This window comes from Dioscorea cayenensis, chromosome 10 (genome assembly GCF_009730915.1).
Source record: "Dioscorea cayenensis subsp. rotundata cultivar TDr96_F1 chromosome 10, TDr96_F1_v2_PseudoChromosome.rev07_lg8_w22 25.fasta, whole genome shotgun sequence".
NCBI classification, from domain to species: Eukaryota; Viridiplantae; Streptophyta; class Magnoliopsida; order Dioscoreales; family Dioscoreaceae; genus Dioscorea; species Dioscorea cayenensis.
In genome coordinates this window covers 4,941,645-4,962,048 of record NC_052480.1, presented here as the reverse complement: position 1 = coordinate 4,962,048, position 20,404 = coordinate 4,941,645, and the positions used below count along the sequence as shown (strand labels likewise).

The following is a 20,404-nucleotide window of genomic DNA, read 5'->3' as shown; positions in this document are numbered from 1 at the left end:
CAGCTCAAAGAGAGTTTTAAGGGTTTTGGAATTTTTTATCTCCTAAGAGAGTTAATGGCCTCAAACAGGGTCCATCAGTTCAAAGAAATTTTTCATCACTCGAAAGAGAGAGAGTCAATGGCCTCAAACGGGGTCCATGTGCTCAAAGAGAGTTTTTATGGGTTTTGGAATTTTTTTCACACTCGAAAGAGAGTCGCTGGCCTCAAACAAGGTCCATCGACCTTAAAGAGAGTTTTAAGGGTTTTGGAATTTTTTTATCACTCCTAAGAGAGTTAATGGCCCTCAAACGAGGTCCATCGAGTTCAAAGAAATTTGTCATCACTCCAAAAGAGAGTCAATGGCCTCAAAGCAGGGTCCAAGAGCTCAAAGAGAGTTTTTAAAAGGATCTTGATAGCCAATCCGCCTCGTGATTGTTAAGAAGCGATGAAGAGGCCCTCCAAAAGAGAAAGCAATCGACATGCATTAGACATCACGATGAAGCTTAAGGGGTCTTGTGAAAATTACCAAAGTACCCTCATCTTCGCTAAAAAATCCTTTTTTTCTTTCTTCTTTTCTTTTTCTTTCTTTTTCCTTTTTTTGCATTGAGACCCTCTAACTTTTTCATTTTTCACATTTTATGAAATTTTGCAAATGAACCCCCAAACTTTCATATTTTTCATATTTTTCATGGCTTTTGCAGTTAAACCCTCGAGCTTTCGTATTTTCACACATTTTCACATTTTTGCACATGTGTCCTCAAAAATTTTCTTTTCTTTCTTCTTCTTCTTTTTTTTTACGATGGTGTTCACAGTGAGTGAAAACGAACAACATGCTGTCTATGGGCATGATTTAAAGACAAATTATGTAGGGACGGGTCTAGCATTAATATATAAAGATTTTTTTTTTTATGGCATGGGCATAGGGTGTACAATCAGAAAATGACATTTTTTTTCTACGGCATTTTGCATGGGATTAACAACCAACATATATATATATATATGTAAGTACGTCTTTGTATGAAATTTCATCTACCTCATTAAGATGAAGATTTTTTTTTTATGGCATTTTGCATGGATCGAGCCAAATCAGAACATGCTTATATATATATATATATATATATTTGTATGAGATTTCATATGATCATCTACTTTCTTGAAATGATGAACTTCTCAAGGCTTATGAACGTTTCTTTGCTTGGCGTGTGTGAAGGGGACATCACCATTGTCGGGCATCTCTACGGGATCCTTCTTCGCCTTCATTTTCACAATAGGATTTTCTTGTCAAGTCCCATGGATATTGAACGACTTCAATGATTTTTCCAATGTCAGCCTCACTTTGGTGCGTGTAATGGTGACTTCCTTGTGGATACGGTGGAGAACCTCACCAAGATCACAGTAGTTGTAGATGAAAAGGGTGCAGAAGATGTGGTTGTTGATGTGATGCTCATCTACGTCAAAGATGATGCATATGGGATGGATGGCTGGATCATCTCCCTCTATGTCTCTCATTTTTTTCTTATGGGTCCCACCATCAAAGGAAGAAGCCTCTCATCCATGCATGGTAATGCTCATTTTTTTCTTTCTTTTTTTAACCCCGGTCCCACTACGGAAGAGAACATTCTTCTTCATGCCTTTCCATGCTGATGCAACCATTGAGAAGCCAAATGCCTCCTATGCTCCTTCCCCTTCTTCATGCCCTCCTCTCTCCCTGAAAGATCCGGGCACACCATATTGTTATTATTTTTTTAACCAAAAGATTTTTTTTGTTTTCAAATATCCGGATTTTCATTAGCATTATCTGAATATTTATGTTTTATTTTTTTTTATTTTTTTTTATTATTTTTTATTATTTTTTAATTTAATTTAATAATAATTTTTTTTAACTCAAATTTAAAATTTATATATTTTTTTCTTTTAAATCCGAATTATGAGATAGAATCGGACTTTGATTAATATTAAAACTCTTTTATCTTTTTTAAGCATGGATAAGCTCAAAATGACCTTTATCCCCTAAGTTTTATTTAGAGATAAAGATTAGGGTTTTATTCAAATTAAAACTCTTCCCTTTTTTTATATATAAACAACATTAAACAAGATCTTCTTTACAATAAAAATAAGTCAACTCTGCCTTAGAAAATAAATCATCTTTAATATATTGTAGGAAATATTTATATAAAACAAAACTTAAATTTTTAAAATTTTAAATTATGGATATAATATATATATATATATTAAAAAAGTGAATAATTACGAATTCATTACCAAAAAGAACAGGAGAAAGAAACAAAAGAAAAAATAAAAAAACAAACCTGATCACCAAAGGTGAAAATCGGGAAAAAAACAAAAACAAATTGGGAGAAAAACATAAAAAAGACCTCATCCAAGCAGTGAGTGCATATATACACAGGAAAATATATATGATGATGGATCAACTGTGCTGTGTGCACTCTAATTTTTATCTTTTTAAAAATAAAAATTTTATTAAAAAAAATCACTGAATACAAAAACTAAAAATTATAAATAATAACAATAATAATATAAAGTACAACAAAGTTCCATAATCAATCAATAATTCTTGATGCAGTGAGCTATCCTCCTCCTTTAATTTCATTCTGTCCAATTATCGTATTATTTTGGGAAAATATTCAAAATATTTTCCCATTCTTCTCACTCGTAATTCTCTGTTAGCGCCCTCTAATATTAGATCTGCTTGCAATTTCCGTCCTTCTATTTCCATTATAATGTTGCATTCAAATTTCTCTAGATCTTCTTGTAGTACTATATAGATTTGTCCTTCTGTAGACTCTAACTTGGCTTCAAATTTTGTACACCCATTTCCCATATTACCCCTTATTCCTAACCCCGCATTGCGAAGCTCTTCGATCTGGTTTTGCAATAGCCTTAGAGCACCTTTTTGACATTGCACATGCTTAATGAGACGACCAAACATGTTGATGTGTTTTAGCTCTTGGTGATCACCTTTGATAGTATAATCAGGAAGATTGATTTATATATACATATATATGCGCACATATATGTAGAAATATATATATAGGGAGAGAGAGAGAGAGATATGTATTATCATATATATAACATTCAAAATTTGATTTATTTGGATAGATATCTTTCCATCCTACATGTGATATTAAAATATATTATCAAATAAATAAATATTATTTATTTTTAATAATAATAAAAAATAGAAGTTTATTTAATTTTCTAATTAAACTACTATTTAAATCAGAGTAGTTAAGCTTGAATCCAAACTTTGAAAATATATTAATTTTGAAATTTAAAATAAATAAAATTTGTCCATAGATTCAAACAATTATATATAAATGTTCTTCCATATTTAAGGCAAAAATAATATTTTGATATCATGATCAATAAATTAAACATATCCGTAAGATCTATATATCAAAGCTCTATTCAAAATCTTCATTGATCTTTGTTGATAATAAAATAGAAGAGTAAATTATAAATCTCTCAAATCTCAGCCAACATCATCAGAAAGGTAATTAATTTGTAACTTTTTTAATCAGTTTATTTTTCATTATTTGATTTCAAAATTGGAATAAAAATTTGCATTCAAAAAATATATATTAGTTATTTTAGAAACAATCAATGTTAACTAGATCCATTGCAGTATAATATAAGATAGAAAGTATGAATGTACATCCAAATCCCGAGGCACAACGATGGTTGTCGATCTCAACCCGCATTCTAATATCGGGGAGATTTGAGCAGGTGTTGTTGAGTGCGATCCTCGAGGCAAGCGTCCGGTTGTGATTGATTTTCCTTCAGAGATCCAATCCCGAGGAGTACGAGAGACTTCTCCTGGATTGGATTTTGCGGATCAGCTGGATTCTCGCGAAACCATATCTCGAGGCGATATTTTTGGTGGATTGTCTGCCAGACTAGCGGGTTTTGGCCCAACCTGCGGGCCAAGATTTGGCCCATAATGTTTTTTTGTTCAACTCTCAGTACACGGGCCAAGCTCAAGTCAATGATTCCTGATTGGGTCAAGTTGAGGCTTTGGGCCATCAACTTGTTGCTGATTTGGGCTCTAGCTAAGATAAACCGGATTTTTCTTTGGGCCAAGATGAGGCATCAGGTTCGGCCCCGGGTTCTGAGGATCAGCTTCCTAGCAATGATTTTCACAGTGAGCAGCTGCCTAGGCCTCGGGCGATGCGAACCAAGGCGACCAGCTCCAAGAGGCCTTTAAGAACCCTGATCACCCACCACAACAGGTACCTATTCCGCCTGGTTTTACTTGGCACTTCATGTTGGGTATCTGGTCCATTGTCCCAAAGGTTAACACGATACTACTAGACTCCTTTCTACCAGATCCCAATTACGCTTGGTCTAATGGTGAAGAGCATGAACAAGAAGAGGCGGTGGATTCAGCTCTCAACCATCTCGCTCTTGTCCCTTTTGAGCCCCAATAGTCCATCCTGATTCAAGAACAGCTTCCAACCTAGGATATGGTGACGAATGTGGTATCTGATGACTCTATTTAGGAGGCCATGCCAGTGTTGGACATTTCCACGGAGGAATAGGATCAGTCCAACGTGCTGCTAGCGTATCGACGGAGCCACAAACAAAAAAAGCTCTCACGTTGGAATGAGGAAGCTGGTTTTCTGCCTCAGCCTACCTACCAGAATAAAGATTTCAAGGCTTTTCCAAGAAGCGGCTTCAGCAAAGGAGATGCATAGGTTGGAGGAGTTCATACTGCGGTCAGACGTTGTATTCAGTTTTCAGGACCCTTTGCGTGGGGAGTTGGATCCTGATGTGCTTGATGATGTCACCGACTAGCTACCGCACCACCTGCACTGTTGTTTCTAGGAGGAGTCCCTCTCTTCTTCTAGTTTCCTTATCTTCTTCTTGTTTTTTTTTTCAACTTCTAGTGGAGTGCTCCTCGCTTTGGTGGGTTTCGAGTGCAAGGATGGATTTGGGATCCAACATGATGTGATTGCTCACATGGGATTTGCTTTCACAATTTTCATTTTGTTTTAAAAATTTATCCAGACATATTGTCTAAAGCAAGGGTTTAATAATTGTACCGGTCGGTGAACTGGTTGACCAACCGGTTCACGATTCAACTGGTTTGACTGCCGGTTCAACAACTTCTCTTTTTTATTTATTTTTAAATAAATAAACTTTAAAAAATTCATAAAATTATAAAAAAAAATCTAGAAAATTCAGGAAAAATGGGGGAAAAAATTTATTAAAAATCAAACATTTCTTCTTTGATTTCTGATGTAAAATTAGAGAAGATACAGAATCAAGGATTTAAAATTTTAAATCCTTGCCTTGAATGTTGGTTTTGATTATAAAAGTAATTATTAAATCCTTGCTGGAAGCCGTAGTGATGATCTCGATAAGTATAGGAAGGCCCTTCTTAGCCTCGCATAGCCATCATCGGTTGAGCAGCAAGTGTCCAATAGCATACAAAGGGGATAAAAGGATCTGCAAAGCAACTGTAACCCGACCAGAAGGACCTCCTGAGGAGATGAAAGGACGATGGGCAAGATCCGTTCAGGGCCATTGGATCGAAGAAAGGCGTCCTGCTTTGCGAGATCACCGTCACAGAGATTTTGGAGGAGTCAAAGATGAGGAAGCAAGAGAGGAAAGGAGGGGGAAAGGCTGCGGATGGTTGCGTCTAGGGTACCGGTGATAGCGAGCCAGCCACGACCCTCGAGGGTGTGTTTGACGATGGCCAACCTTCGATGAAGGATGAACCAACGACCATGAGAGTGTGTGTTTGACTAGTCTAAGACTAAAACTAAACGAAATCAGTGAATTTTTTTTAAAAACCGGTCGGTCTAGCTGAACTGGTTCACCAGTTCCCGGTCCAAAACCGGTTCAATCAGGATCCGGTTCAAATTATATAAATGAAACGGACTAGAGGCCGGTTTAACCGGTTTGGCTGAACAGGTTGAACCGGCCAGTCCGATCCAGTATTTAAATCCTTGGTCTAAAGTTTCTAAATTGTTACATATATATACATACCCAGTATGCATTTTTGGTTTAATTTAGATCACTAATTATGATAATCTATGATATGTATGCAACAAGGGAGAGATGCATCATATATTTTTTTAAATTTAAAATAGATTATTAATTAAATTATCACGTTGGACACATTGCTCAACAAGCACCTATGCCCTCACGATGTGTGGGTTTTTTAGAATTCAATATTATAGTTTTTCCGAAATAAATACTATATATAAAAGATTCGATACCATACCACAAGACCATTGACAAATGCATATCTTTCAACCTAAATAGGCGAACATATTAATTTTTTATTATGTTGATGTTTTACTATAAATTCTAGATGAGTGGATAATTTTGTTAATTAATAAAATAATTATTGATAACTTCACATCAATCCTATAGCGCAACACATTATATGTTTCTAATTGATGCATTATGAAATAAATAAACAAACAATAAATAAGTAAGAAGACATTTAAAAAAAAAACAGAATTCACTAAAATTGGAAAAAACTGAGAAGTGCGGATGACTCTCATCATTTGGCTTTAAAGCCTATGGCCCGGCCCAAGCTTGGCTCAACCATATCCAAACCATATCCAAAGTTAATGTTTGGCGGGTCAGTCCAAGCCTGATCTAAATAAACCTTCGATTAGATATGAATATTATTTTTAAATGATGGGCTGACCCACAGACAGGCTCTTTTGGACTTTTTTAGGGCTAATCCAACAGGACGACCCATGATTTGGCCCATTCAATTTATTACTAAATATTAATAATAAAAATTAAAAAAAAATATATTACAAATGATTGATTGAAATAAGCCCACCATACAAGAAAGCTAACTAGCTAAGTGCCTAATTCCTAATTGTCATGGGCCAACTTCATGAGTTATGTCATGTCAACCAATGATTTCCTCCATGGTTTATCTTGGAAGAGGGTTGTATTTTTATTGATCAATGAAGTACATAGAGGTCTAATTTTATGTAGAATGGAAAAAATGCATATGATTAAGAAATAAGTAGGTGCTAACCTAGTTTTGATGTAATTATATTGTAGTGATGCAATATTTTTCTCTGGTAAAAATGTAATAATACTAATCAATTAATAAATTTATTCATACGTTTTTTATTTTTAAATCATCACAAAATTTAATAAAGTAATATATATATATATATATATAACAACAGACCGATTTGAGCCAAATGCAACGGATTAATCCAAAAAACCAAGCCTATGAGCTGAGCCATGGGTTCACATTTTAAAATTGGGCTAGCTTAGCCCGGCCCAAACTATTTATGAGATTCGTCAGATATAGGCTTGGGCTGGATCAAAACTTTAATTTTCTAGGGCGAGCTGATCCGCCCCAACCCAACCAATGATTAGAGTAAAGTGCGGATAGAGGTCAAATATCACAACTTGGCACATTCATAGTGTATTTTATATTGAGTCATAAACTATCAAGTTCTACTAAAATTCAAATTGACAAATCCTACTAAAACTCAAAAGTGATGACTATACAATTATAATCCTATGATATGCTTAATAAGCTATAATTCAATTATAAATAAGAGCTCTATCTAATTACAAGCCGGGTCTCTAAAGTTGCAACTGACTAATTAAATCCTAGTTTGTATACGAATAAAATTTGGGTCATAAACTCTAACAAATTAAATTTTTTATACATAATTTTTTTTATCACTAATTACATTATTTCTCCATAGTATAATTTGCTTATACAATGCCCTTCTTAATTAAGTAAGAGGTTCGTTTGCATGTATATATATATATATATATGTATATATATACGGAAATGTTTATATAATTATACATCAAAAACTTTATCGCACCAATTCATATCAAGCATTTGTGGATTTCTTCCATCTATCTTCACTCAAATATTACCATGAATCTCTAGCTTGAGTAAAAGAGGAAATGCTTATACATGAAGTTTGAGCTGATAAGAGAATATTATTCTTAATATTAAATTTTTTTTGGTTTAATATAATCACTGAATCTAAACGGTGAGACTAAATTTAACCTAAAAGGAGTCTCAATTTTCCTTTTGAGAACTGAGAAGTAAACCATGTTGGAGGAAATAAAGATCAAGGACCTATTATTCTTTAATTTATATTTACTTGACTTATGCATATATATATATAAAAAAGGTTAACCTTGGTGCATGAATTCAAAACTCAGAAGACAGGTTCCATGCCTTCAATAATTTCACTCCTTAATTTGTAAAATCAATAATTAAATACTTTGATCATTTAAAGCAAATTAAAGTTAGATAACAATTAATAAAGGTGGCGAATAAATTGTTAAGAAAATAGTTAGGTAAAATAGAGGATCCGCAGGGGAAATGAAGAGAGCAATGAGACAATAAAAGCACACAAGATTTACGAGGTTCGGCAATATGCCTACGTCCTCGGGAGTGGAGCAGCCGTAATCCTCTTATTCACTTGTCTCTCCTCCCAGTTGAGACAAAAGACTAGGGTTACAAATATTTATAGGTAAAAACCTAAATTTATCCAAATACAAACCTATTTGGATCCTAAACCTATCTGAATTCTAAACATATCCATATTTTAAACCTATCCGGATACAAATCCTATCCGGATACAAATTACAAGATTATCAAATCATAATCCTAACAAAATACAAATTACCCTTGTATCCTACCAGGGCGTTTCCCCCGCACTCAACCTATCAAACTGATACTCCCACAATATGACAGATGTTGTCACGCCACTCCACTCCGTTCCCACATCTGGTAGTTTACTTGTGTATATGAGCCATACACAACATAAATTAAACCAATTCCATTACAAACGAATAAAACAAATGCGTTAATTTTGCCAACACCGATTGAGATCTTTTCTAATATAGAAGTAAATCATCTCTAGCTTAGAAAATATATGTCATCTCTAATACAGTGCAGGGAATATTCTTATAGAAAATCACTAAAAACTTTTATATATATAATTATGGATAATATTTTTCAAACACAATGCAAACTGGACAATAGATCGATCAAAAATAAAAAAAAATTATTTAAAGAAATCACTAAACTTAAAAATAAAAAAAAAATAAAGTTTCATAATCTAATTTAATTTGATCATTATTCTTGAAGATAAAACGGTGGATCTTCCTCTTTGTCATTTTGATCTGATTACTATTCTCATTCTGACAATTTTTTAAGAAACTTAACCATTAGTTTATCTCTCTTCTTCGGTGGAACCTTCTAATGTGAGGTTAGCTTCCAATCTCCCATCTTCTATTATTGTAAATTTGGATGTCAATGTCCCTGGCCCTTCTTCCATTATTATATTGTCTTTCTTTTTTTTTTTGAATAATAGACGACAAGCGCCTTTTTTATATAAATATAAACATTACTAGTACTGAAACCCGGATGTACAGTATATACAGTATGAGAATAGTATAAAAATCCCGGGTGAACAGTATATGAACAGTACTGTCGGGGGAGGGATTTAAACCCATAACCTCCCTCTTATACTTTGGTGTCATACCATTTAAACACATGACCTCCCTCTTTCTCTAGCCCTTGATCTTTTGTTTTGAAGTTGATTTCAACTTTCTTCCGTCCTTGTTCCATGTTGCATTTTATTGCTACCGTCTTCTGCCTTGTCAAAGAATTGTATTGTAGGAATTTTTTGACGTTGCGCAAGCTTAAGGAGGTGGCGAAACATGTTGATGAGCCTTAATTGGTTCTTGGTTTAAGATGAATACATCTTTATTTGTGTACAATAAAATTTGGGTCACAAACGACGAATTATATCGTTTTTTTCATACATACTTAAATAGTAACTATATCATACTTATCCATTGACCACTTTTTTTTTATTTGAGGATAATAAAACGGCTTATGTATATATTTATATGTTTCATAATTTGGATTAAAAAGTTATTGTGGATAAATTAATATATGTTATTGACTGAGTTATTTTTTAAGGAAAATTAAAAATTAGTTAAAATTCATCTAGAGATAAGATTCTTTTAAGATTCTTTTATTATTTTCTCTAATACAACATGTAAATATATTATTTCTTTGTTAGAATTAAATTTATAATCATTTGAATTTTTTTTTTTTTGTAATTTATTAATGTATAAATAACGATTTCCACAAAATAAAAATGTATTTCATTTCTTCCTAAGTTTAGAATTTATTTTTATGGCTTGTCAACATTTGTTAATAATAATGTGTAAAATTATAAATATATAAACATACTTTGATAAATATTACGGCGATGCCATCCAACTTAACAATGCTATCTTTGTGTTTTGATGAGGAGATAGAAGGATGTGGGCTTCGGAAGATGCAAAAAATTAAATAAATAAATAACCAATAATACATTTATTTGTGTAATAGAAGGATGAGGAAGAAATATCCTAACAATGTCTCGCAATGAAATAAATAGTAAAGGAAAATATTGACAATTTTATGATCTAAAAATCAGGTAAAAAATAAAGTGAAGTTTCAGAATTTTTATTTTTGATTATAAGTAAATAAATCATTTTCATTTGTTTTTAGCAATTTTGTTACTTATTTCCACAAAGATGTGTTACTAATATCATTTTGACTATTAATAGTTGCATTATCTTTAGGAATATCACCACTTGAGCATTAACCAATATTAATATGTGAAACTTTGGACTTGGAAATCATTTTGAACAAAGCAATGAAATAAAATAAAATCTGAAATGGGAACCAAATAAAATTACAGGTTTAACAATTCATTTTTTTATGATGTTTTACTATATTAATGTATATTTTTTTTAAAAAAAAAAAAATATTCAAAGTTATTAATGAAAATTATTTATTATATAAACATTAAAAACAATTCAATATACATGATAGAATCTAATAACTATAGATCAAAAGAAGTCTGAATCTAATAACTATAGATCAAAGGAAGTCTGATTCTAAATAGACATAAAGCCAAATAATCCGTGATCTCATTGGATGCGTGAAGCGCACATTCTACAGCGGCAAATAAATAATTAGCCACTAAATCGCAATAAATTCTGTAGTTTGTTTAGTATTCTATAGCAGCAAAAAAATTTGTCACTATAAACCTTGTAAATTAACTAAATAATTTAATAGCTAATCAACTCTAAAGTTAAAAAAAATTAAAGTTAAGAACAACTTTTTTTTATAATAAACATACATATTATAAACAAACACATATAATTAGTCTCTCACTGCAACAAAGACGATGAGATATTCTAGATAGAAGCCCCTGGGAGGCCATTTCTTCACCAATAGTAATGACAGCAAACTTGGCAGTAGCAAGAGAAGAAAACATGTGAGATGCACCAAGAGACTAAAGGTGTTGAGTACCCAAAACTTGAGTAACCTACAGTCCAGAAAAAAGAAAATATCAACTTGACAGCAAAATTCTTTACTCAAGGATGAGATGCCAACTTTGAAAAATATCAGACATGTGGAAACTCCAGCACATAGATCAGCTATCAATGAAATGGATTAAAAACAGTTACAGTTTAGAATCAAATGACCACATAAAAAGAAAATAAAAATAACGCCACATTTATCGTGACTCACGTTGTCCTAGCCCATGCATTAATCAATCCTCAACTAGCTGAACATCCTAAATGCAATCAACCTCTTTCCATCATCACCAACAAACAATAAGCTCATAGTCAAACTAATGAAACCTCGCTCGCAAGCACCTGCAGATTAAATAAATAAATAAGATGGATTGAAGTCCGAAAAATTAAGTGCGAATGCTTTGGTGAATTACCTTGTCTAACAGGAGGCATGTTTTTCTGGATATATTCCACAATGATACATGGGGATACACCAATAGTTGCAGATCATTTCCCAAATATCCCGTCAAAAGAGCAACACATGTGCATGAAGAAAGCAACAACCATATCTTCACTATGCTGAACTCACAAGCAAAATGAAAAAGTGGGTTATATGCCCTTGATTTGTCCCATTTTATAATTTAATTATCAGGATGAGAATGTCTATTACCGTGGACGGTTTTTAAATTGAATGACATTGATGGCGTGATGATGGCATGTTTAAACATAGCATGCCAATGTTAGTTGCTAGCAGTAATTAGAAATATTGTTCTAAATGCAGTATATGATTAGCTCGAACCCGTTATTAATCAGTAATGAAAAAGGGAATCTAGATCATAACGAAAAATGTTGACAAACGTAATTAATAATTGTGAATGATTATTAAAAATGGATGAGAGGGATGGGTCTATATTTTGTAGTTCTTAATTTTTATGTCTCGAAAATAAAACCTAGTTGTGCACAATATATTTCTTCATAATGCTCCAAGGCATATTAAGACCATGCTGAATGTACTCCGAGCATGAAATAGAATGCCATGTCAAAAAGTTTTCCTCACATACAATGACAAATGGTGTTGATGGTTTAGAATCAAACCGAATGGATAAAGATTCCACAAATAACATGGCAAAGAACGTTTTGCTAGAAAAACCTTTTCATACCTCACGTCATCTCTCGAAGAGCCTCGAATATCGAGAAGCATCTTCTCCAACATAATGAGGGAGTAGGCTTCTTTCCAAAATGGCATTATCAGATTATCTCAAACATCATATGTTTCACAGCTTGCATCAACGAATGTTTCAATATGCTTTCTAGCCACATCCAAAACATTATATTTATATGCTTTCCCGAAAATCCTTTTATTTAGTACATCAACCAATAGACCAAGAACCTAAGATCATCGGGATGGATATCATCGATGACTAACCAAAGGCATATACTACACCAAGGAAATTGCAAAACTTGAAAGTTATAAGGAATACATCATGGAAGTAATCAGATAACCATGAGCTTTTAATGAAATTACAAAGTAAACACAACATCACTCAATACGATATTTCAATTGTAGAACCGCCAAAGACGGAGAACAACCTTTCTCAGAATATTTTGCAATCATTACAACAAAGTCGCAAAATGTGTTTTGCCACTCATAGCTGTAGGAACCGCACACCGTTTAGCTTCTATCCGCTAATTTTGTTAGCGTAGTTTTGTGTTCACCGGCACTCACAATAATTTCATACCTTAGGCGTTTCAAGCAGATAATTCCATATCCAAAAGCAATCTGAATATTAAGATATCTTGATATAGGTTCTATAACTACACGTGATATCCTCCCTATGGCCATCTTTCAAATCAAATAACATATTAAGAAACGGAGGAACAAATATTTTCACGCCACATTCGCAGAAGATAAAAGTTGCAATGATCGTAATGAGAACAAAAACACAAAACAACCAGAGCATTAAACTCATAAAGACATTATCGCTTGCAACATCAAATATTCCAGATGTATTTAAGACTACTATATAATGGGAAGGCACTCGCTCAAGTTTAGATTGAGTTTGGGCCATCACACTTTTCAAATAAAGTTAGATTATTCATGGTTCTAAGAACGGGTCATTCTCGGTTTGTGACATGGTTTATATTATCGGCCTTTGCACGAGGAACAGACGACAATATCTTCATCGACCAGATGCTCTGGTCTCGTGACGGCCGACCAGAACGACGCCTATTTGCTTGCACAGACATCAGCAGCCACATTTCGCATCGCCATCAATGTAAACATATTCGGTACGCACATGAACAGTTATGTGCAACCGTCACAGCACGATAGTCGCAGTTTACGTCATATTCATTGTCCTTCAGAATTAGCATGACCATAATCGCCGAAACATGAGCGTGCAGCCCACGGCTTCTGTCGATCAACGCAAGGTCACAGAGATCTCTCATTTTGTGTTCGTCGAGCCCCATATTCTCGAATATTCATCGTCAACACAGACATAATCTATTCGTCGAAAGATACCCCTCGCATTACAATGACGAAAATACACCATTATCGTCAACGAAAGCCCAGCCGTATTAAACCCGCCGTTCTCAATATTTTGCGTTAACAATTATATAATATCGATTAACCAAATATTATCGCCAGACATCGGGAGTCGATGATGATTTGTCGACCAGCGCCGGCATCGAGAAGAGTTGGTTAAACAGCAGCATCGCGCACCGCGGGTCACGAAATCTATCCAGGTAACGCAGAGTACCGCTTATTAGAGCCAGGGCCCGTGGTCGATTGCCAGCATCACCGAGGTGGGCCGAAATCGGTAGATGATGAAAAAATGCCGTTTGAGCCTCCAGCACCGCGCCCACCGCCGCACTGATGTTCGGTTCGAATATGACAATAGAATGAGAACACGTAGGGAATGACAACACGGGTACTGGCAACTACGAACTTCGGCTGTCGCGCGCATCACATGGACACACGGTCAAGCCCACCCGACAGAACAGCACGATCACCATCCGTACCCGTAGCCTCACGACAACAACACTGCGATATGATCACCGCCCGTCGCATCGGCACATGTGATAATGTAATGAATTTCCCTCAATAGCTGCGCGCCCCCACACCGCACAGCCGCCTGCGTTCGGCCCGGCAGAGAACAGTGACGCACTGCCATGCCCGCTTACTTGTGCTCAACACGACCGGCGAGTCGTCAATATGAGGTCATCTTTCTACTTAATGAGTAAACATTACAGGCAAAATACGCCAATAGCGATCAGCACGCAACAGCACAGTCATTATCATCGACTTCAAAATTGAAAGACCGAAGCGCGAGTTTATCGCCTGAATAACGACAAGATATGAAAGACCATCGTCAATGCGCTGGGTTAGTACATAGGCGTCGCCAGACATTTCAAGAAAGTCGCACCATAAACAGTTATACGCCACGCGATTGAGTATCCACCCTACAATGCTTGCGGGCGAAATGGTCTTTATTATATGTAGTAAAACGAATGTTATTGTAACGCAGATATTGTTCCTCAAGTCGAAAAGGTCATCACTAAAGCCAGTGCTTTAGCCGCTGTAAACACCCCACAGGTACATGCAAACGTATGATACCACTATGTAATATACCTGTGAGATTACACTACGTACGAGCCAAACTCAGTGAGGCAAAATAAACGCAGATCCCAGAGCAAAATTTCATTAGGTGTTTACTAACCCCGACACTCATATGGCGTGGGCTCGTTGACCTTTTGACCTAACAATATAATTCACATAATAACATCATTTTACCTTCTATATAATAAGACCATTCCCCTATAGCTTGTTATAGAAGATGGATAAACAAGATATCATGGCGTCAGATCATATTTGTTTATGAATGGTCCGCTGGAGATCATTAAAATGCCCCACCAAGATACGTATAGTCCAAGCAATCGAGCATCCCCAACCACTCATCAAGTTTGTCGCCTCCGTAAAACACGAAGAGTCTGCTTTTCCGTATACTGTCGGTAGCCCTTTCGCAGTACCAAAAGGATGACGAAAGATCTTTCATACGCGAATCCGCTTATTCGCCACGGCAATAATAAGAATTTAAGCTCGCATGCTCCGTAAGTTTTCGGTGACTTCGATCCATCCGCTTAGCAAGGATTCCGATTATTAGTATTTTAATGTATTTGCAAGTAGTAAATTAAGCTATTGGAAAAATTGTATATGTTTTTTTATATGTTATCATTAAATTAAGAAAGATTAATTTCATGTTGTTAACGGTGATCAAACAAGCATCATTAATTAAGACAAATAGAACTCAACATCCGCCGAATTTCCTCACGCCTATGATATGCCTTTCTAACCTGCCACCAAATGTGTAATGCTCTAATTACGTAATTAGTAAATAACCCAAACTATTAAGGAAAATTCATTACATTACATCTAAATACATGTAAAAATTTCAAGATGTGGACGAGGTGGTCCATATACGAGAAAGTACAACCACATTTATTTATACGTAGCCCCAATAAGATTGTAGTTGAATTTGATTCCATTGTGATTCGTCTCCAGCTTGTTGTTGCATGGTTCCGCCCATGTGATCTTTGACCCCGAAATACAGAGGATTACGAGTTGCCGAGAGAATACACCCAGATTGCATGTTCCTCTCCGTGAGTAGTTCTCCGATCTATCGTCCATATTCGTAATCGAACATCCAGCACTAGTGACTAGTACCGCCTTCGGGCTTCACGATCGAACAGGGGTTATATAAGAACTCAAACTTGGCATTTTTCAATGTCCAATCACAGTGACTCAGATTTTCATTTTTGTCCGTGGCCTCTTTTGTAGCTTTGAATCATTACCCGGGTTACATAGTATAATAGACGTATACCACGCTTTATATGGATCGTTTCATCACGGTAAATTAGTTTGCACTCGACAACCAATAAGTCTCTCCAAATGGTTTCACCTGTAGACACTACTGGATACATCATCAATTACATTATACAAAGACATCTTGTCGAGGTTGTCGGATTGAAATCCAGATGGCCACATATATATCGAAGCTTTACTATGAATCGGGCCCAAGCCAGCTTTTACCAATACGACTGGGCCTTCGGCTAAATGATCGATGGGCGCTATGCAATCTTCTCTCGTGAATAATTATATTTTCATCCGGTCACAGATTATTAATCTGAAAATTATGCTCCAGCCATTCATTCATAATCCTGGTAATATTGAACGATGAATATTCCCAGAAAGATATGTAAGGATCGAGTGGTTTGTAAAATAATCTTTCATAGGGGATCATCTCTTGTCTATGCCACATTGATCAACAAAATAAGAACCATAAAAAAACCTTTTGCTCATAATGACTTAGCCAGTTATGAATTCTGTACTAGTTCTAAAGAGGACAAAATATTCAGATATAGTGACTGGCATAAAATTCCAAGTAATTATATCATGCTTATGACTTCAATTTGCACACATAATAACCATGGCCAAATAAAATGCATTGCATACCTCAGATATGTTTCCCACATTGATAACATTCCTGAAATGTGCTAATGCCTTTATTCTCCTATGTATCTGTACAAAAATAAATAAATAAATAAAAATTCGGGTGAAATATCAGCCTAAAAATACCTCCCGAAAAATTAGAGCATGCGAAAATTGATTACCGTAAATGAAGAATGTTATTATCTGTTTCTACATCCTCACATTATAAAGGCCACAGCTAATTGAGGGCCTCCATACAAATTATAAAACCATGTCACAAAGAAGAATGACCCATTCTTGGAACCACAAATAATCTTATAATTAGAAACAACTTTTATTGCAGTCCAAGGAAGTTAAGAGAATGGAAAAAAATCTTATAATCTTACTTTTTGCACAGAGATATCCTTCTTCATGGCTTCTCATATTGACAGAAAAATGTTCTCTATGATCATCTGAATGGAGACCTTCATCCAAGTAACACAAGTCTCATTTGGTCTTTGAGTAGTATTTACTTCGTCATCTTGTAGCTCAAATTTGGAGATTATTTCATCACAATACTTTTTCTCCGAATTTAAAATTGGCCCAGCAAACTGTACAAACGATAATAAGGCCCTTGATGCATTTTGCCAGAAGACCAGTTTTTCAGATGACATATCATATACACATTGAGACAGAATTATCAATGCATGATCTTCTTTGAGCACGGAAAATAACTCTGACTTTATTGATCCATAAGCCTCAACTCTAGTGTCATAATCAGGCTCACCAATTTCTATGGATGATACTGATACAGCATTCAGTCGACGTAAAAGTTTTGCCTGCAGCTCAGCCCAAAAATACTCGAGGCATTAAAGAAACTAGAAAAAAAAACTCCAGAAATTTTCATAAATAAAGATGATTTAAAATGGTTAAAAATGAAGAAACATTTATTACCAGGAAAGTCAAAAATGGGTCATTCATCACTAGGCCATCAAGAATATCACATATAAGCAAATGCAGATCCAAGTCCACATGCGTAAGAAGTGGATGGATTGTGTTTAAAATGTTTCCCATTTTGTCATCTAAAAACAGGAAGGATATCTTTGACCACATGCAAACCTTCCAAATAGTCATCTGGACTTAAAAAACAAGAAGAGAATTAGATTTCAGATCTCTATAAAGTAAGCAATCAGCCTTTATTCAAGTCTAATTGGAATGAGGCAAATGATTTTGTAAAGCGAGGACAGATAGCCTGTCCAATATGTGGTAAAGATAATGTTTTAAGATAACACACAAAATCAACAGCTAATATTAAGTAAAATGAGACCAACCATGAATTTTCGCTTTCTGTCTGAAAAACTGTAGAAGAGTGTCAATTAACAGCCCAGCTGTCAATGGGTCTTTTATGTGTTTTACTGACAATTTAAATACACTTAGTTGAGACTCTCCAGGGCATATGGCTTGTTTCCTACAAGCATCACCATGCAAAAACAGGTTAATTTACCATCAACAACACAGGATAAAACCAAAAATAAATAAATAAATAGTAATAATGATGCACAGTAGAGGATTTAGAGAGCAAATATAAAATGCTTAATCTATAGTAGGGAATTTTAAGATAATGTAAAACTTTTTTAGGAAATGGAACATGATAGTAATAACCATGACATGTTCAGCAACATGCAGTTTCATAACCTTTTTAAATATACAGACTATTAAACAGAAAAATTTTTGAGAAACAGTCAAATGCAGAACCCTCAATCTTGATGTCATTATCATCAACTGCACCAACAACACAGAGAATCAAATTAGCATCTTCAAAAGTGAGGAATTAGTAGGATTAAGGAAGAAAATTGAAATCAACATATAGATGTTTACAAGAAAAAGTCAAATTATGCACTTGATACCATACAAAGGGTTACTTTCTTTAGGTGGAGGGAGCTAGGAAACCAGTGACAGTATGGAAGATATTTCATGAAACAAATTCATGCAGTCTCTAAGCAACTAAAAACTAAGCCTGAGCGAGGAATGCAAATAAATATTGAAATTTCATTAGCATAATATCATTCCTAACTGCAGCAGAGAAGGAGCATTTAAGCATTACGCTCTAAGCAACTAAAACTAAGCAATGTCAAGACCCGATGAACCAGGATTGCAGATGTAAAAAGCAGGTAGACTTTATATTGCTGAGCAGATCCACAGATATAAGAACTCTTCGGATAAGTAAGTTCAACAAGCAAATGATGGAAACATGTATAGAATATGCTTGCAGATGAGTGAGGGTATACCAGTTTGTGACTACTGACTGGAGCTTTCATTAGCTACTGACAAACAACCATGCAAAAAACAGAATGAGAACTAAATGGTAAAAGAAGAATCATCACCAGAAACTTAAATATCTTTTAAGAATTCATAAGTGCGCAATAGATGACAATTTGATTGAATATGCTCAAACTGAGTGTCTTCCATCATTTAAGGCACCCAACAAGCTTTATCAAATCCTGATAAACATATTAATTAGACTAGTACCAATATAAAAATAAAAAGGTTTAAAAAAATATATTTTCTAATGTTTAATAACAAGAAACTCAACACAAAGACCCTACTCCCACACACAAAAATAAACAACATATAATATATTAGTCATTTGGTTAAATCACTTGAATACATTGTCAATTATTCAACTCTAATCACTTGAATTTTGTTGGAATCACAACAACTCTTCAACTCACTGAAGAGTTTCCATTTAAAGGTAAACATCTACACAAGCAGACACTGTTTCCCTATAAATGTAATTAGTGCATCCTGATTCCTCCATCCTAATAACACATATAATTCTTCCAAGTTTTCTAAACAAACTCTTAACTGTTGTTTCAACAAAAAGATCAGATTTTAGGGAATTCATGGAGGGGCACAAATTAGCCAAATGATTTAGTAAGCTGATTAGTGAATGGTCAAATTTTGCATCTAAACTATATGCTTCTCAAACAAAAATCTGTTCAAAATATGTTTAACTTTTTTTCTGAACAAAAACAATCTTTAGTAGTAAATGTAGGACACTCAGAAAGACCAATCAGTGGCTATATAAAATAAATTCTTTCGACCAAAAAAAATAAAAAAATACCAAAGTGTTCCAGCAGCGCGCTCTACTTAAATTTGAGTTGCCTAAAAAAACATCAAAGTGGGTATCTACTTAATTATATACTTGTTGACTTATATATTTTTATTAAAGATATTAATATAAATATGGATATTCTATTTGAAAACTCAAATGAAAAAACACCTAAAAATCTCAAATGATAAAGAGAATGAACACAGAGACTTTGAAGCACCTTAAAAAGCATGATCTACAACTGCAGTTAGTGACACTCTTATTTTTCAATGTCTTAAACAGAACTCTTGTCAATCTAACAATTCAAAGCCATCATAGAACTAAACTAGATGAACAGTTCCCCCAATCTTGAGAAAGTAAACAAAGAGCAAAGGATTATAGTATATGAAAATCCAAATACATAGTAAATTAGGGTTTATAATGTTAGTAGAAAGTTTGCTTACCTGCGCGATGCATCCGCCGAGACCCATACTCTCGAATATATGATGAAACGCCAGTGCT

At 34.6% G+C, this 20,404-nt stretch overlaps 1 protein-coding gene and 1 long non-coding RNA gene across 2 annotated transcripts; both read right to left on the bottom strand.

Annotated features, from left to right (window-relative positions):
• Positions 1–17,231: 17,231 nt before the first annotated feature.
• Positions 17,232–17,865, bottom strand: LOC120270223. Its single transcript, XM_039277249.1, has 2 exons — positions 17,746–17,865; positions 17,232–17,630 (listed from the first exon to the last, which is right to left on the bottom strand). The coding sequence occupies exons 1-2, from the start codon at positions 17,863–17,865 to the stop codon at positions 17,232–17,234; spliced, it is 519 nt and encodes a 172-aa protein (XP_039133183.1).
• Positions 17,866–17,876: 11 nt separating this feature from the next.
• On the bottom strand, positions 17,877–20,400 carry LOC120270070. Its single transcript, XR_005539556.1, has 3 exons — positions 20,347–20,400; positions 18,123–18,259; positions 17,877–17,925 (listed from the first exon to the last, which is right to left on the bottom strand). It is a non-coding gene; the product is annotated as an uncharacterized LOC120270070 (long non-coding RNA).
• Positions 20,401–20,404: the final 4 nt, after the last annotated feature.

What these genes read in the sequence shown, in the direction of transcription:
- LOC120270223 (XM_039277249.1), bottom strand. Translation starts at nt 17,865, where the DNA reads ATGGGAAACATTTTAAACACAATCCATCCACTTCTTACGCATGTGGAC. An exon ending in ACCCATTTTTGACTTTCCTG is followed by an intron (nt 17,631 to 17,745) that starts GTAATAAATGTT and finishes GCTGAGCTGCAG; the next exon opens with GCAAAACTTTTACGTCGACT.